This window comes from Myotis nattereri (assembly GCF_964212035.1).
Source record: "Myotis nattereri genome assembly, chromosome: 8".
In the NCBI taxonomy this organism is placed as follows: Eukaryota; Metazoa; Chordata; class Mammalia; order Chiroptera; family Vespertilionidae; genus Myotis; species Myotis nattereri.
The window spans coordinates 82,408,802-82,433,548 of record NC_138083.1 but is presented as its reverse complement, the minus strand read 5'-3'; the positions used below and the strand labels follow the sequence as shown (position 1 = coordinate 82,433,548).

The window sequence follows — 24,747 nt, the reverse complement described above, 5'->3', positions numbered from 1 at the left end:
TGTCATTAATATCTTGCCAGAAACTACATCCCTGCTCTACTGGATCTGGCAATGAAAGAGGAGTTGAAGCAGTCTCTCTATAGTTAATAGGTGGGAAAGTCCTAACTAGTAGGAGGAAAGGATGACTGTCTCTACCATCCCTTCTCCTCTCCTTTTTTGCATCTTAATTTCTAAATCTCTGTTCTGGTGCATCAACTCAGGAGGCTGGGAGCTGGAAGAGGCACAGGTGAAGGCAAAGTGCAACCTGCTATAAAAGCAAAGGCCAGAAAAGAGCGTGGTTACAACTTCACTCTGCTCCCAATCTACAGTGCACACAGCACAATAAAATAATTCTCTTTAGAGGATGACTATTAGGAGCTAAAGAAAATATGTCATGGGAAATCACCTGCTGTACAGAACTGGACAAACATATTAACATGAGTATGTACTGAAAAACATTCTTTAAAACGGAGCTCTGCCCTGCTATTGGGGACAAAATAAGCTGCAAAAACTTCAAGTCAAATAATCCATTCTATTCTTTTCCAATTATTTTCCTGGAACACACAGACCAGAAACTGTACATTTCTGCTTTGTCTAGCATTTTAATTCAAGTCACAAACAACGTGTAACAGTAAAATTTAATAAATTAATCCTAAAGTATAATGTGAAGTGAATCTGCAGAAGGTCCTATTTCACTCTGGCCTCTGGGTCTTTGGTTTTTGTCTAGAACTGTAGCCATGTGAGAGAGTGGAGATATGAGGTGCTAAAACTGGAAGTTAGTGATCTTTTAAAGGCTTGATCTATTGGGAGTAGAATGACAGAAAAATAAAAACTTGATGAAGAACAGAGGCCAGATCAAATGAGACATCAGAGAAGCTCAAAGAACACATGCTTAAATACACTCCCAGGAAGAGGTGTATGGAAGTAAAGCAGCAGGAAGAAGGGTAAAGGAACAATTGAGTCTTTCAAAATATAAAAGAAAAGGCCAGGCAGGTGAAGCCATGCCGGTGGGGTCTTCAGGTGCATGCACACACAGGGGGTGTCTCATTTATCTCAGCGGCCCCACAGCACCCAACCTGCAAGTGCCTTATGTGAAACAGGCACTTACTAAATAAGTGTCCACTGAATGAAACTAAGAAACAGTAGTTCTCATGCTCTTATGATAAGGAAGAGCCAGCAAGGTATTTGGGGAGGGAGGCAAAGGGCTTCAGCAATATTATATGGTAAAAATGGAACCAAACCACCCCCCCAAAGGCCAACAAAAACTATTGGAGAAACAAAAGGAGGTCTTCTAAGCCAATATTACTTCATTCCTCCTTGTGCACAGTACATAGTGTTTTAACTCTAGGTATTGTTTGTAAACTAATTGCACTAGTAACTGCAACATGTCAAAGGAAAAAGGTAGTAACTAATGCCACAAACTCCAACACTGGTATTTCCTGAATTCCCTGAAGCTCCTACTATTCTTTGCCATACCTTTTAGATACTGTAAAACCTACAGTGCCATTAATGTGCTTTGCATCTGATTTCTTACGGTATATTTTGGTTTTTCTAATTTTAGAAGGTATTGGAGAAAAATACCCAAATACAGAATCAAGTCAATTTCAGCTTAAGTTTGAACAGTTGTTGTACATCCTTTATAGAGAGACCAGCTATGAAAAAAGGCACTTTCCTCTCAGATTTGCAAGTGCCCAAAGCCTTAGAAGCCACACAACTCTATATTCTACCTAAGTAGTAACAGGTTTCTATGTTTGCCTGTTATTTGAATAAACCAGGAAAAAGTTCAGGGCGAGAGATTTTTCCTACTGATCTCTCAGTACTCTCTTCATATGCCCAAAAAATCTTGTGGTGGGTATCTATCTAAAATGCCTCGGCCACAAAAGGAGACATTTTCCAAAGAGTTATGAATTATTGCAACAAAGAGACAAATTAAGTCATCTTAGCAGTATTTATAAACACAAAGGGACATGTCAATTATTTGTGTTGTGGGAATTCAGCAAGAAGCTAAGTCAGGAAAGAAGTTAGAAGACTTAAGCTAAAAGAAAATAATACTCTGTCTTCTATTTCTAAGGACAGGTTTCAAATGCACATGCCCTACTAGGTGCCAATAAGGACCTAACTAATATGTGTGCAAATGCCCTAAGGTGGGAGTGCCAATGGGTGGGCTGACAGAGGTCAAGTCTAGGTATTCATTTTATTACACAGAAAAATAAATACAAGATTCAAACACTGAAATTCATTTCACCTGGTGATTAAAAGGAGGGCAGAGTTTCCTAAGAAAAAAGTCACCAAGTAAAATGAAGTTGTCTAATAAAGTCATCATTCTCATATTCCTACTGAGGGAAAGAAATTCTTTTTCTCTGTGATTACGTTATTTTCCTGACTTCTTTTGATTTACAAAAAAGAAAAAAGAAAAAGGAGGGGAGCAACTTTTCATAATTTTTGATTATACAAATGCCACAAACAGCTTCTGAGGCTGAAGCTATGACAATGAACTTCCATGTTGCAAAGAGGAGGAGGGAGTGGAAGGGAACAGTGCGGAGGAACACAGTGACATTGTATTACAGTAGGTATTTACGTCTGCTATCCTCATCCAAGGTAAGGTCAACAACTTCTGCAGGTGAAGCCCAGGTCTGCTGGGGAGTCACAGCAGTCCATGACTGTGTCTGCCGGCTGCTAACATATGGTGTGCCCGAGCCATGCTTCCATGAAGAAACACTCTGAATCACACCTCCTCGAGGATGGACACACCTACAATTGAGATGAAGAGAAAAAGCATGGCTAACCGTATTACTGGAAAGACAGAAGGCAATATAGCTTCACTCGTACTGATCAATACTTTTACTAAGATCTACTATGCAAGATCATGAAACCCACAACCAATATCCCTTTTATTCCCTCCCTCCATGTCTGTCCATCTGTCTGCCCACCCCCCGACCCCCCTCAGTTTAGCCTAAAAAAGCCAGGAGTTTTCTCTCATTCAAAACTCCTGAGTTGCCCGGCCAGCATGGCTCAGTGGTTGAACGTCGACCTATGAACGAGGAGGTCACGGTTTGATTCCCGGTGAGGGCACATGCCCAGGTTGCAGGCTCGATCCCCAGTGGGGGGCATGCAGGAGGCAGCTGATCAATGATTCTCCCTCATCACTGATGTTTCTATCTCTCTCTCCCTCTCCCTTCTTCTCTGAAATCAATAAAAAATATTTTTTAAAAAACAACTCCTGAGTTATGTGTAGGTCTGTTAGTGACAATGGATATATTTCTCTGAACTCATTTAAACCTTTGGATCTTCAGGACAGGGCACCATATAAATCCAGAACAAAATGAATATGCCCAAATAATCTTAGTCTGAACAAATAAAACAGTAAGAAATTTAAGTGAAACTTGTTCTTAAAATAAGTTCTGTGCCATATTTAGTAATAACACCTTCAAAGACAGTAATAGTAATATCCCTTTAAGGATTAAATTTCTAAAAGTCTATAAGTACTATGTCATGCACAAAGGATCAATTTCCCTTGTTCTGAAGGTGACAACAGAAACACCTGGCTCTTTCATCAGAACTTCTTATGCTTTAGTGCAGTGTAAGTAACAAATACTCAGTTTAGATTCTCTAAAAGTAACAAGTACTCAGTTTAGATTCTCAAAAACTACTTCATCAGAGGAACAGAACTGCCTCTTGCTGATGAAACTCACTAAGAGTTCACTGGGATAAAATTGTTTCAGAAGTACTGACAAATCATTTCACATTCTGGTCAAATGACAGGACTATAAGGTTCCAGTTTAAACCACTGAGTAAGTTTTGATTCAAATGAGAGGAAAGCAGGAAAGCTCAATTTATCATCATTATTTCAGGAGGAAATAGAACCCAGTTGTTATAAGCCCTAAAGAGATGCCCTATAAAGAAAAATGTGAGAGGCTCAAAATACTGTAAGGCAACTAACATAAAGCACAGATTTTCATGTATTATCACACATTCTTTTTTTCTACATTATGAAAGGCATGGGGTGAGAGCATACTCAGCTATTTTTTAATTGGTCCAATCCCAATTCTAGTGCAGATACAGGCTTTCTCACATCTGCATATGACTGGCAATAGGTATAAAACAGGACCTAGTCATATAACCAAGAAAATGCTTAGGCCTTATTTTGGGGGGGGGGGGGGGGGGAAACACCTTTGTAAACAAAAACTTTTTGTTGTTGTTAACCCTCACCTGAGGATATTTTTTCCACTGACTTTTAGAGAGAGCAGAAAGGAAGGGTGGGGAGAGGGGGAAGGGAGGGGGAGGGAGGGAGGGAGGGAGATGAAGGGAGGGAGAAGAGGAGGAGGAGGGAGAAGAAGAAGGAAGAAGAAGGAAGAAGAAGGAAGAAGAAGGAGGAAGAAGGAAGAAGAAGGAAGAAGGAAGAAGGAAGAAGGAAGAAGGAAGAAGGAAGAAGGAAGGAAGAAGGAAGAAGAAGAAGAAGACGACATCAATTGTTTGCTTCCGGCACATGCTCCAAACCAGGTGTCAAAACTGCTACCCAGGTATGTACCCTTGACGGGGATTCAAATCTGAGACCCTTCAGTATACGTGGGCTGACTATCCACTAAGCAACACCAGCCAGGGCATAAACAATAACTTTTGATAGAATAATTTCCTGCTCTTCATACACTAAAAAACCAATAAAGGAAAGACTTCACAGTAGAAGAGAACAAAACAAACAAACAAACAAACAACAAAAAGAACACAGAAAGGGGGCAGGCTCTGATGGTCAGCTTTTGATACAGTTAACTTATATTCTAAAAAGCAAACAAACAAAAACAGCAATGACATTAAAAATTTAATCATTCCTGCTGTCATTTATAGAGCCTGAAGGTGACCTCTTATAATACTCCTACTTATTTTTCCTAATTGAGGATGAAATGAATCCTGTGACTTTAGGAAAATACTTGTCTGACTCCCTTGATTTTTTAGGATTAATGTTAGCAATTGGGTTCTAGGAAGCAACCAGTCTAAAATGCAAAACGCTTCTCATATCTATTCTTTTGCTGAGGGATGAACAAACATTGATACCAATGACCACAGAACCAAAGACTACACAGTGCATGAGGTTAAGGGTCTGATTATCACAAAGGCTTCAGAGAATAGGTACTGAAGGAACTGTTCCAATACAGTTCCATGATAGGAAGATCTGTGCTATAAGGATTTAATTTCCTAGGGAAATTACCAATGAGGCTGGTAGAAGAAAAGAAGGAAAAGGGACCAAGAACCAAGAAAAATATTGGCATAGGGGTCATAAATTAAAACTGCTGGCAAAATGAAGTGGCACAGAACTAGAGGTGTTGGAAAAGTCTTTCATTGGCAAAGAACATCTTGTGAAAGTGGACTGTCCAACAATAAACACCTGGAAATTACAACATTTAGGTCAGGAGTTCTTCACAGCAATACAAAGCAGCCATAAAATATGCATTCAATTATTAGTTCAGAAAGCATGCTTTCTAGTCTATGACTAGAAGAAACACAGAAGTGAACATATCAAAATCGAAAGTAAAAGAGCAGGAAAGATGTTAACATGCAAGAAAAGAAAAGCAACTGTTTTTTTTTTGTTTTGTTTTGTTTTTAAAGCACATCACAACTAGAATTACTAAGTACAAAGGTCAAACAAAATGCTTCCAAATATGGAAAAATGGCACCCAAAGCAATCCAGAACAACCACAATTCCAAAGAAAACTCAAGGACCAAGTCCGTGTTTTAAAAAACCTCTCAGAAAGCCCACAACAAGGTAAAATATCGTAAGAAAAAATAAGGATGACTAAATTCAAACAAAACATCTGTGCATGCAAAGCAAATTAGAACAAAAAGATGTTGATCAAAACCTAAAACCTTTTTCCAAGCGATAACCCTGCCAGAAGCCCATCAATACTTCATAACTGCAACCCTAGACCTGTAAAAGAAATAAATTCCAGATGAGATACAGGTGGCCACAGGGGCAATTCTGAAGCAACCAGGAAAGCCTCTCCCCCACCTGCTTCTCAGCTACTTAATCTCAATGTTTAAAAGCTTATCAGGCTTCTTTTCTAAAGAAACTGCTGAAATTTTTTCAGAAAGACAGAAGAGTCAGTGAGACTCCACTCAGTCTGTAACCAAAGACCAAAACAAAAGACAGCCCCAACAGGATCTTTTAACTCTACATTCCATTGTTCAGACAATATAACCACTGAGATTTCAGAATGGAATTGCCACCTCTAAGATATGATTTCCCCAGGATTCAAACCAAAGAGTCTGAATAAAGCACATCTTTACACTTCAGATCCTGTACGAAAAAGTCCTTGAAAGTAATATTATAGCATGTCATTTAAAATGTAGCTAAAGTCAGAACTAAAGTAAAACAAACATTATTTATAGAATAAAATGACAATCTGGATAAAAGACCTAACAAGGTTAGAAGACGGTGTACTAGAGATCATCTGTGTGTATGTTGGAGGTGATGAGGGACTTAGAATTCACATTTCCAAGTTTTAACAGAACTATGATCATTTTAACTCCAGATAGCAATAATATTGGTAGAAAAAGAAGTAAAAATTTTCATGATGGAAGAACAGTTGAACAAAGAAGCTGAAAAGAAAGATGGCTCACTCTGCAACATTTTAGGCATAAGGAGACAGTCAAGAAGGGAGACGTGGGAGGAGTTACTAGAGAACTGGACCAAGTGATATATCTCAGCAGAATAAGAGATTAGATAAACAACAAAGGTCACTATCTACTCTTTCCTACTTCAGTAGGAACACATGAATAATAACAGTGAATTAAAATTTGAAATGTAACTCAAGAGGAAGTTGGTGAATGGATAATGTGTTCCTGGCACAAATGAAGATAATTTACTGACATCAATCTGTCAATAGGCAGAGTAAGTTTTATAGGAGGGAATCTGAAGTAAAAAAATACTGTAATATTCTTGAAAGATCCTGACATGGGGCTTAAAAGGAAAATGTCTTCTATATTATAAGGAACAATGGTAAAATGAACTAACAGCAGACACATGCTGAAGTAAAGGAATAAGTCAGGAGTTCTACTTCCTCATCTAATAGATAAGTCAGCTTGAAGGGAATAAACAGAAAAATAGAAGAAAAAAGGAAAAGTTTTAGGACAGGCAGAAAAAAGAGGAAAAATATGAGATAAAGAAAAGATTAAGAATGAAAATTCCTTCCCATGAGAATAGGGAAAATAACCATTAAAAAAGGAAAAGGAAACAGCTATGCAGGAATATTTATGGCATAAATAAAGATAGAGAATGAAATGTTAGGATAATACTAGTTCTAGTAAAAACAACTGGCCCTTTTGAGAGATGGCACTTTAAACTATGACTTAATTCTGTATTCCTAAAGTCTCAATTGTTTAACTGAAAAATGCTCTGAGTATAATCAGTTTTCATTAGAAAAAGGCACCCTAAATTTCTGCACTATGCGTATTTTGCCCCACTCTCCACTTCTAAATTCACCTTTTATAACAGAAGAAATGCTGGTAAATGTTTTATTGCTAAAATCAGATCTAAGGACAAGGCAATGTAGATATTGCAGAAATCAGGAAACCACAACTTAACTCTATGACATAGGAGAAAAGTTGTTTGCTATATAGAATACAGGTTTTCCAAAGTCTAAATTTTTGTCTTATATCTACGTGTGTTAAATGTTCCCCAAGAATACCTCTGAGGGCTGCAACAAATTCTTATCGTAAAGCAAGAGTCAGTAAATTTTTTCTGCAAAGGGCTACATGGTAAATATCTTAGGCTTTTGAGGGCTATAAAGTATCTGCTGAAACTTCTGAACTCTGCCACTGGTTGCAAAAAAACACCCATAAATAATATGTAAATGAACAAGCATGGCTCTGTCCCAATAAAACTTAATTCATGAATACATTTTATTTGAATTTCATAGAATTTTCACATCTCACAAAACATTCTTCTTTTGATTTCCCCCCCAACCATTTAGAAATATAAAAACCATTCTTAGCTCAAGGTCCGTACAAACACAGGCAGCAGGCCAGATTTGGCCAAAAATGCCAAACTTCATAAATATTTTCACAATTGACTGCCTTGTAAGCTTTTTTTTACAGAGAGGAAGGGAGAGGGATAGAGAGTTAGAAACATCGATGAGAGAAAAATATCGATCGGCTGCCTCCTGAACACTCCCTACTGGGGATGTGCCTGCAACCAAGGTACATGCCCTTGACCGGAATCGAACCTGGGACCCTTGAGTCCGCAGGCTAACGCTCTATCCACTGAGCCAAACCGGTTAGGGCTGTAGCTTTTTTTTTTACCCTAAGAAAGAGAACTCTCTGAGTCACATAACACTAGAAATATCCTCTGTTAGGTACAGACCAAAGTAACTTGCAAGTTTTAATGAAAGATAAGAAGTACTCTAAGAAATAAGCAAAAGAGATACGTCACCAGGTGCATATTTCCCAATTGTTTGCTCCAACATATTTCAAGATAAAGTGAAAGGCAAGAAAATATGAATAAGAGGGGGGGGAAGTATGTCCTAAGAGAAAAATCTGTCATGTACTCTAATCAAGAAAAACATCAGTTCTAGTTCACATACACATATGGTCACGCTGTTCTCGATATGAGACAATACGCAAAACTCTGAAGATCATATCATGTCTAATCAAAAAGTGTTTCTTAAGCCAAAGGAAGCTGAGGTAGCTCCCACCATTCATGCCAGCCATACTGTGACGCCTACCATTTCCTTCTCCCTTGATTTCTAGTTAAAATTCACAATGTAAAGTATCATAATACTCCAAAAAATATCCTACCTTGCATGTTCCTGAACTCCCACAATCTCCACTTCACTATCTGAAGAGGCAATATTAATTTCTTCATTGAGTGGTGCACTGCCAGCAGATGTCTTGTCACTTGCTAGGAACCCTGGATCCAAATGACCTGAGAGAAGGGTGGGGAGGGAGATAAGCACTACATTTTGATTTCTTACAACAGCAGAAAGAACTCATTGACAGACTTCTCATCCAGGTTCAATCACAGAAAGAGAATGGTCTTATGAGATCTTGTCACAACAAAACGGTTACCCATGTCAAATAAACAGGAGCAGTGTTCTAGTTAAAAAAAAACAAAAAAAAAAAAACCCACAAAAAAAAATTAAACAGACCACACCACACGCTCATAGTTATAAGAGTGTTCAAACAACATGGAAGTACATAAAAGTAAGAATTCCAAGTCTCACCCTCTACTTATATTCCTTAGGAGGAAAAACTTAGAATATTTTGGTAAGTATGTATAGTATATCTAAATATAGGTAAATATAAATTATAATAATACTCTATGTTTAGTTCCATAATGCTTTTTGCATTTAACTAGTCTGTCTTTAAATAACTCACACAAGAATTCTGCCACTATCTAGAGGGCAATGGAGCTCTCTGCTACTTATCATTTCAATAGAACAAAATTCTACCAGAAAAGTTCAAAGGCATAAATGGAATAAATACTCTTCACTAAATTTTAAACAAATTTAACAATTTTCTCTAAAGAAATGCAGATTTAAAAAAATCTAACCCCAAACCACATATAAAAGTGAAGATTGTAATTTTTGCTTTGAGCAACTAAAACATAACCTGTATGGTGTTGACAGTTCTCATTAGACAGACACAAACCACACAACTCTGGGAAAAACAACTGTTTGTGGCACTGGAGCACATGAGGATTATTTCACAAGGGTCTTAATAAAGCTTCTATTACATAGTGCAATAAAAAACATTCTCCAAAAAAACAAAACAAACAAAAAAACACACATTCTCCAACATCACAGAAAGCATGAGCTTCCACAGAATTCTCTCTCAAGAAAAGCTAATGACATAGCATCAAAGTACGTAGCTCTATAAACAATTCTAGCAAGAGTTAAAATTCAGCTTATTTCTCATGTCTTGAATGTTCTGACATAAAAGGATGAATTTTAGAAAATCTAGGAGTTAGTATGAATAAGCAGTTATAACAGGTATAAATTTGCATTTATTCTTTAAAGGGATTTTTATTTAAATACCAGAGGTCCAGTGCACGGATTCGTGCACAAGTGGGGTCCCTCGGCCTGGCCTGCAGGGATAGGGCCAAAACTGGCTCTCCGACATCCCCCAAAGGGTCCCAGATTGCGAGAGGGCACAGGCCAGGTGCAGGATTGGGACCAGGGAGAGACCACAGGAGGACTCCAGGGTGTTTCTGGCCCATCTTACCCAGTCCCAATGAGCCAGACCCCAGCAGCAAGCTAACCTACTGGTTGGAGGGTCTGCCCCTTAGTGGTCAGTGTGCGTCACAGCAAGTGGCTGAACGGTCTAACGGTCATACACTTACATATTAGGCTTTTATTATATAGGATATTGTCATCTAATACCAAATAATTTCTCCATATTTAAAAAAAATCGTTTGTGACACCTTATATAAACTAAACCGGTAAGGTTTACATAAATACAACTCTCCTTTCCCCTAATCACACTCATTTCAATTTTTCAAGGTCATTGAGAAATCTTATACTTTCATACTCCTGCAAACAATTTTTTCTTTTTAAAATTATAGGTGGTCCCAAAACAAAAACTTTACCATTTTTATACCCTTTGATCCTGTAATCCCACCCATGACAATTCAGTCTAATGAAAAAAAAAAAACTTTGAACAAAATGTTATGATGTCCAAAGACAAACACTACAGTGCTATGTAAAAACCTGGGGAAATGTATGAACATGTAAGTATCTCACATAACGCTATAAAGATATGTAGGTGCTGGGTAAAAGCTGTGAAAAGTAATCAAGTTTGAATATAATTGTGGGTCTTTTTTACAATTCTTATAACAGTATTTTTTCTATGAAAATAATGCATAAATGAAAAAAGAGAAGACTAAAAAGCTTAAACTGGTTTCTAGACACAACTGGTGATTGAGATATTACAGTGTAGATAGGATTCTATCAGTGGCAGTGAGCACTCACCTTTGAACCTTACACACATACAAGAGATGGCATCCACCAGACAAAACCTAGTTTTGTTAAAGTTAAGGTAGCTGCTTAAATGGAGTTTTTTGTTAAGTCTAGGTTTGGTAAACCTAGATTCTTGTTCTGACTCTAATACTTTGCTTGTGGCCAAGTCTTTATCCAATTTCTACTTCAGTGTTATAGTTATCACTATTGTCATGTATACTATTTCTACTGCAATTCTAGAAATAATACAAATTGACAAGTCTCTCTTTTTTCAATTATTTTGAGCAGCTTTGCTTTTGTGCAACTATAACAGTTTACTTCATCGATTTGTTCTTCAATAAATACTTGTTTATAATATGCTATGCACTGTGTTAAGTGCTAAGAATACTATGGGGAACAAGACAGGTGTACTCTCTACCCTCAACAAACTTACAATATATCTGTGGACAATAAAAAGTAGTGCATTGCAAGGTGGCTTGAAAACTGCTCTGAAAAGGAGGTAGAGAGTCCCTGGAAACACAAAGAAAAGGAACATTTCCCAGACTAGAGGATAATCAAGGAAACTGAACTCTCAGGAAGGAGTAAGCACAGGTAAGAAGCAACATAAGAAACACTATATTATCCTTTAGGTTAGGGTATAAAAGTTTGCTGGGATCAGCCAGTTTGGCACAGTGGTTGAGCACTGACCTAAGAACCAGGAGGTCATGATTCGATTCCTGGTCAGGACGTATGCCTGGGTTGCGGGCTCGATCCCCAGTAGGGGGCATACAAGAGGCAGCCAATCAATGATTCTCTCTCATTGATATCTCTCTCTCTCTCTCTCTCTCTCTCTCTCTCTCTCTCTCTCCCCCCCCCCCTTCCTTCCTCCCTCCCTCCCTCCCTCCCTCTCCCCCCCTCTCTCCCCCCTTCTCTCTGAAATAAATTTTAAAATGAAATAAAAATCAGTGCAAGACAAAATATGGCACATGAGGTTAAATTAGAGTGGGCTAAATACAAATTTCCTGGTGAATGGTATGAGAGTTTTGCCACATTTCCTGTCAGAGCCATTAGATAAAGTATGCTATTCAAATAACAAGTCAGCTGGGATCCACATCAAGTCTGTGGAATGCCATGCTCTTCAAGAGACACCAAGGCATTCTCCAATAGCCAAGAATGAATCCCCCATTCTGTCTATTTCAGACCCAGGGCAATTAGTCCTTTTCTCTCAATGTAACCCTCTTTAGCATGTCACATTCCTTGAGAGCTCCTGTGCAGAGCCTGACATTCTCTGGCCTTTGGGTTCATTCCCCACCGCCTCCCCACCCCATGCCCTCACAGGAATCCAATGGCAGAACACTGCCTAAAGAATACACAAAAGTGAGCAAAGATGATATGAGGTTCTTCAAATACTGTCAGTGGTTGTAATCTATTCCCATTCTAGGACAAGAGTAAGCCCTGCAGAAAAAGTGTCAATACCACAATTATCATATATTAAACTGAAAATGGTTTGTCCTCCCACTACAGACCTTTTCAACACATAAGTCAGAAAGAAGCAACAGAAAAAGTAGTAACTAAATTATCACGGGAAATATTTCTTTTGCCTTCAAAAGAAATAATGTAGCTCTTTTATTTTTTAATTGATGCCAGAGAGAGGAAGGGAAAAGGAGAAACACATCCATGTGAGAGAGAAACATTGATCAGTTATCTCTGGCATGCACCTTGACCAGGGATTGAACTTACAACCTGGGTATATGCCCTGACCAGGAATGGAACCCACCACCTACTGGTGTACAGGATGATGCTGCAATCAACTGAGTCACCCGGGCCGGGGCTGTAGCTACTTTTTAAATCACTAGTTTTAAGAACTAGTCCTGGACCTCTTTGTAGCACTTAAAGAAAATTATTACATACTGGATGGCAGCAGCATGTTAGCTATAAAATAGGTTAATATCTTAAGGTGCTACTCATTTAGCTTTAAAACAAACAAATTATTAGCTTGTGTTTAGTTTGCTCAAGAATGTTAAAAGCAACTTTAAAAAGGGAAAGGAGGTTAGAAACTAAAATCTTAAGAGTCCATATGAAGCTTGTAAACATGAGGAACCTGACCAAACTTGACCTCCTTCACAAGACTGATATATTGACTTTAAAGTGCTAATAATAGAAACATGGCCGTTCTGGTCTGATTATAAAAAGCCCTACACTAAGGACAGGAACTACCCAAGATTTGTTTCTCTGCACTACAACAAAGCTTGCATAATGGACAAATCAGGATTACTATCCCTATTTTAAGAATGAGAAAATGCTCAATGCTTACCTTCTTTTTTTTAAAATATATTTTATTGATTTTTTACAGAGAGGAAGGGAGAGAGATAGAGAGTCAGAAACATCGATGAGAGAGAAACATCGATCAGCCGCCTCCTGCACATCTCCCACTGGGGATGTGCCCGCAGCCAAGGCACATGCCCCTGACCGGAATCGAACCCGGGACCCTTCAGTCCGCAGGCCGACGCTCCATCCACTGAGCCAAACCGGTTTTGGCAATGCTTACCTTCTTAACAAGAAGGCTGGGAATGGGGGCTAGGGGAGGGGATAGGATCATTTGTTTAGAATTTTTAATTTCCCAGGGGGAAAAACTCTAAATAAATTCAGTTTACCATAATTATAAGTCTTCCACACCAAAAGAACTTCAGACTTATGCTTCTCTTAGCCTCATCTACACATGTTTACAGTGAGCTATTACTAGCAATAAACAAAAATAACAGATATGTTGGTACTGTTTCCTAAACATATCCAATGCAAGAGTTAACTGGGGGTGATTATTAAAAACAGATTCACAGCCCTGGCCGGTTTGGCTCAGTGGATAGAGCGTCGGCCTGCGGACTCAAGGGTCCCAGGTTTGATTCCGGTCAAGGGCATGTACCTTGGTTGCGGGCACATCCCCAGTGGGGAGTGTGCAGGAGGCAGCAAATCTGATGGATGTTTCTCTCTCATCGATGTTTCTAACTCTCTATCCCTCTCCCTTCCTCTCTGTAAAAAATCAATAAAATATATTTTTTAAAAAACACAAATTCACAGACTACATTTCAGATCTACTTTACAAAACCTTTGGGGAGAAACCCTAGGAGTCTGAACTTTTATAAGCACCCCAGGTAATATCTATACTCAGACAAAGTTTAGGAAATACTGTAACAAGAGCAACTTTATGCCAGGGCAGGGTATAAATTAGCAATCCATTAATTGGGCCCATTAATCACCTCCTTATTCGGTATATTTCAGCATAAATACATTAACATCATGCTAGTTAGCACTCCTGCGGGCCTACTGTGTGCTGCATCCTGTTCTAAGTACATTATATATGTTACTTCACATTAATGGTACTAACCTTTAGGGATGGATACTAGTTTATAAATTGGGAAACTGAAGTTTTACATAAGTTACCTGAGGTCCCACAGTGTTTAAGTGGCTGCTGGTTCAAAACCAGGATGTTTTGTTGCCACCTCCTATACTGTTTAATTCTAGCATCAAGTAAGAAAAAGTAAACACATGGCAACAGTTGAAATGAAAAGTTTAAGTCTTTTATTGACCAGGGGGCCTTCCTAATTTCAACTCTTTTGCCTTGGTTAAAGTTAAAAATAAATAGTAAAAACTATTTTGCATACAAGGACATGACCTAAATGCTTGGAAAAAGAGAAAAACTACTCTATCTCCAATGATTACTTATGTGATCCTAATGGAGTCGGGCTGCTGACCTGGTCTGAGATGCTGCTATTAATTAACCCCTGACTAGTCTGTTCAGTGGCTGGGTTTTTATTTTGTTGGGAGAGAAAATTAACCTTTAGAACATTTATCTTAAATTCAAACCAGAACAATGACCATTCAATTGATAATAGCTCAAGTCTCTAAACTATAAACTGGCCATTGAGGATAAATTCTTTTAACATTTACACATTTTAAGTACATTCAAATTCACAAAATGAGTTTCTTCAATAACAATTACATTAAACCTCGAGTGTGTTAAGTTTTATTTATTACTCACATACCTGCATTGCTATATTTAGAAGGGGGGGATGACTCACTTTGAATGAGTCAATAAATGGCTTCACAAGAAAATGTCATGAGGATCTGTTGAACAGTGATGACCATGTCCTATGATGTACAAAAATCTACCCATAATTTATGGCCTGATATAAGCATATGTTTTTATCCTAGAGAAATCGTCACACAGATGTACCAAGAGACACACACAAGAAATGTTAGTGGCAGTATCATTTGGAATAGCACCTTAAATGTCCAATAAGAAAATGGGTACGTCAATTGTGATATAATCATAGAGTGGAATACTAAGTAACAGTAAAAATGAATTAACTAGAACCATATTTATTACCAAAAACAAAGCTCACAAAATGTTCAACTAAAAAAGCAAGTTGCAAGTGACTATCTTCAATGTAATATCAATTAGTATTAAAACATGCTTGTTTACAGATACGTAACAAATGCAATAAAAACATAAAATAATACAGAGTAATAGCAAACACCAAATACCAAAGCATGACAGTTTTGGAGTAAGAAGGGGAAAAATAAGGTGAATAAAGTTGAAGCCATGGGTAATTACCTCCTCACATATTTTTGCCATGTTTTATTTCTTAAGACCAGTGGTAGGTACCTGAATGGTACTGTCTTTCTAACTTTGAGTGACTGAAATTCAAAAAGATAATCAAATATAGAATTAAGTACACAAAGGCTAATGATGTTTTGAATAGTCAAGCTAACAATTACTTGAATCTGAAAATGTGATGCTATCTATCCCCAAAGCTGGTAACTCTAATGATACAAGACCCCAAACCTTGTACTATTAGGCTGAATCATATGTAACTGCTGGGTTTGTTGTAGGTCAAAAGTCAAATATTAACAATTTAGGTCCAACTAATATTAAAATTCTCTAAATGAAAAGAAAAAAAAAAAGAGGTAATTGTTCATGTTTTTCTCAAGCATTTACAATAAAGTGGTCTACTTAATGGCAAACTAAGAAAACAAAGAAATACTAGTAAAACTGAAGTAGAATGAACCATTTAATTGTCAATGGATGAAAAATGAAGATAAACTACCCAGTACACAGAAAAAATTATAAAACTTAGAAACACATATTGCAGAAAATGTCAAACTACTCTCCTTTGATACAAAGTATTACTACTTAATTCTTTTTAAAGTACTTAGACATATTAATAAATCCTTAAAAGACCCTTGTTATGCAAAGCAAGTATTTGACATCCAGAAAAGAACAGCTTGTCTAAGGTCAAATAGGCAGTTAGCAGTAAAAACATAGTTAAAATTAAGTCCAGGTCCTGCTCTGTTCCAAAATTAGTCAAAATAAATTAATTAGAAGCTCAACAACAAGAGATTTTTATTTGCTTCCATCAAAAAGTATGAAAGGAAGAATTAAGGACAATCATCTGTGGAGTTCTGTCTTTATTTCCTGACAATTTAAATATAAGAAGTTCTAAACTAAAACCCATTATTTGTGTAATACAAAACTCATTTCCCATAAACATTTTAGGTAGTGATTAAGTTACTAGATTCGCTCATAAAAGCCAAAGCAATTCATAGTTTAAATAGAAAATTATAATCTCTCTATAACATGAAAGAAAATACACTACATAAAGTCTGTCAACAGCTTCCCCCTCCTTTCTTAAATTTAAGTGCTAGTACTTTTAGAGGGGAAAAAAAAAAAGGCTTACATGAGAATACTGAAAGAGTTTTGAGAACCATATTGAAGGAAACTTGGAGGCATCTGTGCAAGGTTTCAAAGGTAATAGCAATGGGTTTTTTAGCAAATAAATATCACTCTTAAGAATCATCACAGAACCAAGATGAATAATGCAAGACAAGGAAAGAAATTTTTCTGAGATAATAGAGGCAGAAACTGTAAGAAAAGGATTAGAAAAGACAAATATGAAAACTACAGTAGAGGAAATAACAGGGGCACTTCACACCAAGAGGTGGAAGAACAGGGCAGCACTATATAGGAACAGCCCCCTCAGGGCAAGTATGAACAAGCTGCAAGGCTGCTGTGCAGCTAAGTGAGGAAAACCATTGAGAAGTGGGGATGAGATGGGAAAGTATTAGGTTATCTGGGTGGTTTTTACATGTCAGGCATTTTTAACTCAAGAAATATGCATACTAAAATCTGTTTATGCCTACAATTAATGTCTTATATATTGTCATTTTTGCTTCCTCCTGATTAAGAAAGATGAATGACATGTTACCCCAAACTCCTTTACAGTCAGTTATAAATGACACCTGGATGCCTCTGGTTAGCCTGCGCACCTCAGCAGGGCCCACTATGAGAAACAGCTGCCAGGACACATGCACATTACATTAGAGAAGGGGAAGGGGAGGGAGACCAACCTGCCTCCGCATCCAGCTCCTCTAGAAGCCCGCTGGTCCTCCAGGTAGCTCCTGTGTCCTGGCCTCCTACAGAATTACTGTGCTCTTGAACTACTGCAGCCGCCAATAAAGTGTCCACATTTACCACTTCTGGGTCAGAGCTGGTGTCAGACATATCATAATAAGCTATAACTGGAGGTCCATCTAGGGAGGAAAGAAAATGTATACTTGTATCTAACTTGTGGGGTGAAAATACTTCTGAAACTAAGAGCCCTCTAAATGCCAGTTGCCTTTATCTTATTACTCTAGCTAATCAGAAAAGCTAATATTTACATCTAATATTTTGTACATGATGTGAAAGTGAAAAAGATAACCCAAGCTTACAAAGATAAGGGACACATTAGGGAAGGAGGGAAAGGTGAGTTATGAAGAACAGAAGACAAGACTATACTGAACAATGTTACACTGAACTGACATCATACTCTTAAAGAGCAAAAGATTAAGAAAAAAGGGAAGACTCCACAGAGAAAGTGAAACTGATTTTTAAAGGAAAAAAACAGATGTAAACTATTAAAACTCAACTTATACTTTTAAGAGAATGAATCTAGTTCTCTTAGTAGCTAATACTAAAACTCCCCAGTAGAGTCAAAGAAAATCAAATATGTATTTTTCTACTCTCTAAAGAAATAAGATTAACACTAAGAGCTCTACCTGACTGACTTATTTCCAGGGAAGCCCTTTAAAATATCAGGGATGTTATACATTTTACAACATTCTACAAAAAGACAACACAAAATCCATCTTCAGGATTTTGCTTTGGATGTCTTGTGAGGGATATTTATATTTTCTTTTCCCTGAGAAAGACAAGCAACTCACACCCCAAGGAAATGATATGCAATCTCACGGGTCATTTTAGAGGAAGATAAAGTTCTTACCGGAAAAATAAGAGATCCCTCCTACCTCCAAATCACCCTAACTAGCTAAAAAAAAAAAAGCAGCTCAGTTACAAAGTAATTACACTGCAGCAATTCATGCTAAAATAACTCAATATTCATGCTTGTATAATAGATGCATGCTTTAAAATGCTAAAGTTACCCTTTTTCTAATACAACAGCAAAAAGTTTCAATCAAGTATGAAACACATCCCTTACTACTACCTCCAATTTAGAAGAAAGCAGAAATAACAGGATGCTCTTTCTCCCAACAACTATCTATGAAGTGCAGGCAAATAATTTATTTCCATAAAGATTTTTTAATATCATCCAACAAATTAATATTAAATACACCTATTTTATGAGACTATCATAAGAAATACATATGCTAATGAATCATTTAACTAAAACACAATGAAAGACTACTGTTTTAATACAAAAATACATTGTGTAAATTGTCACTGAACAAAACATAGAACACACTTCGGATATTCATCCCTTAAAACTAAGTTCCTAAACCTGGTTTACATAGCAACATTAAAAAACAACACATGACCAAACATAAATGCAAATGAGTTAAGTGTCACTGTAAAAGGAACAGACATGTCACAATATGAAATTCTGACGACCGTAACAGTTTGTTCACTACTTAAAAATAATTTCTAATTCTCCCAAAAGGGTAAATCGAGTTCATAAAATTCAAGTGTGGCCTCAGTATCAATTGGCAATGGATTTTAGTTCAAATAGCAAAAAAGTTGGCTCATGTTTGAGGTTTTTCTTTTCTAATAAATAAAAGAAAATGGTATAACTTATGGAGTTCTCATCAGAGTTCAAAATGATTATGGAATAAAGATACTATGTAATGTCCAAATTCTTGAGTGCAGAAGATATGAAGGTCAAGTACAATAATGACTATTTGACCAAATGTTCTATTTTTAAAAGGGCTTTAAGTGTTTTGTGTTGACAAAAAAAAATAGTTATTTATGTTAAAATTTATATCACTAATACCAATCAGAGCCACTTGCCCCACATCCCCCACCACAATCACCAAATTGAGGCAACAGGTCAACAGTCAAGTCAAAATTGTACCACTCCTACATGTATAATCATGCAAAAAAAGTATTAAGTATATATGTACATGCAGTGTGATATCACCTACCCAAGGAAATAACTTCTCTGAAAGTCTTCATCAGTAGGAAATACAAGCATAAACTTGTTATCTGGCTTCATTCTTGCATCTTCCATATTTCCAAACAGCACACCTTATAGCTTAGCTTAAATTTAGTTTTCATCACAAACAAAGACAGTAATATTTTCATATTTTAATTGCACTTAACAGTTAAAACAAATGATCATCACTGTCATTTTTCTCTTTTCTAGGACATTCAAATGATGACAAGTCAATACTACACCAACTTTAATAAAGTAAAGGAATAGTTGCCTTTGTGACTTTGTCTTTCAACAGAAAACCACAATTAAGAATCTTGTGTTCCAAGGTCATCTTACACTTATCAATAGCAAATCAAGATTAACTAAGAGTTGTTTGAAGCACTTAGCAGCAGGGTTTGGACTTTAAAGCAGTAAATGAATATTAGTTAATTAATGGTGACAATTTGTAACATTCTTTTAAAAAAATGACTCTTGCTACACAGAATTAAGAAACAGGTTAGGTCCTATAATGAAATCATTTGCCTTTTAAAAGAAGTAACTCTTAAAGAAACAAAGCACTGAGAAGCTAGGAAAACTCAGCCACTAATATCAGAAGCAGTGATCTATACTTTCAATTCATTACAGGATGGAATAAACATGGAGATACTGTCCTTCCTCTCACTTGATTATTGCTCTATGCTATTAAAACAACAGCACTGCTACCAAGATTTTAACTTTCAGAAACATCTAGTCACTTCAACATGGAAACATTTCCAATTTAAAGTTATCATTAATGTTAAGCACATTCCATGTTATTCAGACTCCACATTCTCCTATCTGCTCTGTCACAATCTGAAAACAAAAATTTACAATAATGAACTCACTAGTTTTTCTACAATCATTAAAATCATCTCTCTATAAGAGTAAATTTAACACAGTCAGTTAAGAATTATTTGGTCTGTGCTTAATCCAAGTCCCATTTTCCTTACTGATAGTCTGAAATTCCACTGCTCATTAACAATTACAAGGCAAGAAAGATTAAAGGCTGAACAACCCACTGGCTACTTGTTTTATTTAAGAACATCAACTCATCTACTTTATGCTAGAAATAGGTTTGCACCCTCTTGATGACCTCCTAGCCTATAAATAGGTTCTAACTTTTCAAATACCAAAATGCAGATGTATCTGTGTCATCACATTCCTAACAGTGAGATTTACCCTTTTATGACCTTAAACCTCCTGCATTATTATCATCAAATATTTAATTTTATGAGTTAGTTTTCTTTCAAATATGTTCTCTTCTTAATGTCATGGAAACAATTTTAATCACAAAAACAAAGCAAAATAAAACCTAATATCCTTTATTACATTTATCCCTGACAAACCCATTTTCAAACTTAACAATCAAAAGCACAAATTTAAAACTATACAAGGTAATTACATAATTACCACTCATTTTACAGATAAGAAATTTGAATCCTAGTGAGGTGGAATCAGAAGAGATTACAGTTCTCCTTGTCAAGGGAACAAGGAATATACAAGATGAGAATGGGAGCAGCACAGAAGTACACCCAGATTTTTGGCAGCAAACACACAGGTTGAAGTCCTGCCTACTAACTGTATGACTCAGTTTCTTCAAGGCTTATGGTTGAGGGTTAAAGAAGATATAACACAGAATAAGAATATCATAGGAGTTCAAATATTGGTCTGTTGCCCCACCTTTCCATTATAATTAGCACTTGCTCTACTCTATTATCTATTTGCTTATCTTTGCGTGTAAACTCTGCTATCCAAGGCACTCATGCAAGAAAGCTTTGAGAAAAACATCACTGCATGGGCTGGTGCCTTAGAGATTAACCCAACTTGTTAAGAAAATGCTTTGCTGGAATTAATGAGATCATCACAAATGTGACTTTCCTATTTTTATTTGTTTCAAGTGAAATGTCAGCTTGGATGTATTCATATAAAAGTGTTTCAAATCCAAATACAACTTATTTTGGATTATTTCATATTTAGCATCATCCTTGCCTACACAGCCCTTGCACTAACACGAGTGTTGTCAGTATTCCAGTATGAAGTCTAATTAGTTCTAGTATCCAGGAATTGCTCTAGTATCCCTGAGGTACTTGAAAATGTCACTCTTCCTCCTCTCTTGATTGCAAGTCTTAGGCCCAAGGAAAGGTGGGCTAATGAACCAATACATGGCTTCCCCCTTCAACTCCCATTTCCATGGCTACAGTAACACACAATAAAGCCCAGAGAAAATTCTTTCTCTCCTCCCAACTACAGCCAACCTCCCAAAACCCCTCACTGGGAGAGGAAAAATCTATTTTGTTGCTGCTAAAGGACCCCATATAGGCTCTGCACCCAGTCACTAAAGGGCCTGGGCCCAGTACCATTCTCTACATCAAGAGAAGGGGAAGGGGGTAGAAATCACACTCAGACTCAATCCAGATATTGAGATTTTAAAAAGTTACACCTGGCCCTAGCTGGTTTTGCTCAGTGGATAGACCGTAAGCCTATAGACTCAAGGGTCTGGGGTTCGATTCTGGTCAAGGGCACATGCCTGAGTTTCGGGCTCAGTCCCCAGTATGGGGTGGGGCATGCAGGAGGCAGCTGATCAATGATTCTCTCTCATCATTGATGTTTCTATCTCTTTCTCCTTCTCCCTTCCTCTCTGAAATAAAAATATATATTTTGTTTAAATGCACTTAAAAAAAAAAAAAGGTTATATCTAAAAGAGGAGTTCTCAGCAGAACCTCAAGAGCTGCTGAAGGGAATTTGCATTTTAGGAAAACTTACCCAAGAAAAAACAGCTTTTTCATTACACACCAAAATATTCACCAAGATGGAAATTTGTATTTGCAGATGAGGAAAAATATGAGAATATTTATGCTGTATTTTCACTATCAATCAAAAAATAAAATATAAACAGAATCTGAAACAATAGAAAGCTATTATTTTTAGAGTATCTCTTAGAAAAGATGAATAATTTATCAACCACAAGAGACAAAAATCTGTATAGAAAAGCACCTCTCTAGAAAATATAGCTTTAAATACAAAAAAAATTGCACTGTATATATTTTCTTCAGAGTAACATCATAAAGTGATTTTAGTAAAAAGAAAACTGTCAAGAACACAGGGCTAAATGGAAATGAAATACAGCAATGTGTACTGAAATTTTGTTTGGGAATGAAGTCATTTTTTTCAAATAAAACAATCAATGTCTATTTTGTGCATTTCCCATTATGCTCATCTCAATTACTAAAAATTTAGATATAAAATTCCCAAGGCAGAATATAAAATTTTAAGGATTATGTCTGTCCTTATATCATCCTGGTAAATGACAGGTCATTCTGTCCACTCAAGAAAAGTTATCTATGATACTGATGAAGAGTTAATTTTGGAAGAATCAAAGAAAAGGTAAAAGCAAATATTTCAGATAATCATGGTAGTTAAAAAGTTAATCAGGCTGCTGGTTTGGCTCAGTGGATGGAGCATCATCAGCCTGCGGACTAAAGGGTCTTGGGTTCGATTCTGGTCAAGGGCATATGCCTAGGTTTCGGGCTTGATCCCCTGTGGGGGACGTGCAGGAGGCAGCCAATCAATGGTTCTCTTTCATCACTGATGTTACTATCTCTCTTTCCCTCTCCTTTCCTCTCTGAAATCAATAAAGATATATTTGGGGGGGGGGGGGGAGATAATCAAAAGAAAGAAAAACAATTTAAATTTAACCCTTCACCACTAACAACATACGTGGGAAAACCAAATCAAGAGGTTATTCAAAAGATAGCTCAGGCTCTAGCCGGTTTGGCTTAGTGAATAGAGCATCAGTCTGTGGACTGAAGGGTCCTGAGTTCGATTCTAGTCAAGGACATATGCCCGGAATGCGGACTCGATTCCCAGTAGGGGGCGTGCAGGAGGGAGATCAATGATTCTCTCTCATCATTGATGTTTTAATCTCTCTCCCCCTCTCCCTTCCTCTCTGAAATCAATAAAAATACATTTAGAAAAAAAGATAACTAAGGTAATTTGTCTTGATAATCAAGAGAACCTATAAAAACACAAGAAAGCCCTAGTCATTTGGCTCAGTGGATAGAGCATCAGCCTGTGGACTGAAGGGTCCCGGGTTCAATTCTGGTCAAGGGCACATGCCCAGGTTGCAAGCTCAATCCCCAGTAGGGGGTGTGCAGGAGGCAGCCGATTAATGACTCTCTCTTATCATTTATGTTTTCCTCTCTCTGCCTGTCCCTTCCTCTTTATATATATATATATGATATGAAATAAAATGGCATGCTTAAAAAAAACACACACACAAGAAAACGGCACTGGAAGTGGTCACCATCTTTCAATATCTTTCTATTTCAGGAACAGATCCATAACCTGCTGTTTTGAGGATTCAGATTTATAGAGAACAAAACTAAAACACATGAAAGAAAAACATAAAAATTAAGCATGATTTTAACTACATCCAAATGCCTGATGCATCCTATAAAGATTCATCCATTCAGCTTTTTAACAACTACACAAAGTAGTCTAAATTTTATTTTCCAAAAATTCTTCAATTTTTAATTGCATAACCTATAGGGCATTAAAGGTAAAGATCCTTTTCCTGCCGTGGCCGGTTTGGCTCAGTGGATAGAGCGTTGGCCTGTGGACTGAAGGGGCCCAGGTTCGGTTCCGGTCAAGGGTATGTGCCTTGGTTGTGGACACATCCCCAGTGGGAGGTGTGTAGGAGGCAGCTGATCGATGTTTCTCTCTCATCGATGTTTCTATCTCTCTATCCCTCTCCCATCCTCTCACTAAAAAAAAAAAAAAAAAAAGACTAACTCAATACTAAACTAAAATTTGGTTTCAATTCCCACTAACTTTCCTAAACTTCAGAGGAATTAAAAACAAAAAAATTTTAAAGTACACATAGAAACTTGAAAGTTATTCATGCTGTTTAAAATTCATATACCCATGAAACTTTTCTAGACATTTAAAACCTAAATTTCTTATCTATACAATGACTAAGGACATATGTGCCATTTTTGGAAAGAATTTTACGAAGAATATTTTTTTTAAGAATACTTATTTGAGAAAAATTTTTATGTAACGAATTTAACAATAAATTAACTTTAATAAGTTTGCTGAAATTTTTTTGATACTGTTTTCTGCCATATGGCATTCCACAAAATATTTTTCATTATGCCCTCACTGTACCACTTAAATAATACAGAGAGAAGGAAATCAATATAAGCTCAACAACTATAACAGGTACAATCACTTAAAAGGTCTGTAAGATAACTTGCCTATAATTTGTTATTCTAAACAAATAAGCATAGCATAAAGCCTGCACACCATCTTTCCTATACCAATTTTAATGTAACTGTATC

General features: G+C 36.9%; 1 protein-coding gene across 1 annotated transcript in view; it reads right to left on the bottom strand.

Annotated features, from left to right (window-relative positions):
- Positions 1-538: 538 nt before the first annotated feature.
- Positions 539-24,747, bottom strand: part of ARK2N (arkadia (RNF111) N-terminal like PKA signaling regulator 2N) — a 71,185-nt gene continuing 46,976 nt past the window's right edge. The window contains exons 3-5 of the mRNA XM_081096526.1: positions 17,310-17,492; positions 8,767-8,893; positions 539-2,730 (exon numbers count right to left, since the gene is read on the bottom strand). Of these exons, the coding sequence (XP_080952652.1) occupies positions 2,541-2,730; positions 8,767-8,893; positions 17,310-17,492 (500 nt within the window). The 3' untranslated portion in view covers positions 539-2,540. The remainder of the gene's footprint in view (positions 2,731-8,766; positions 8,894-17,309; positions 17,493-24,747) is intronic.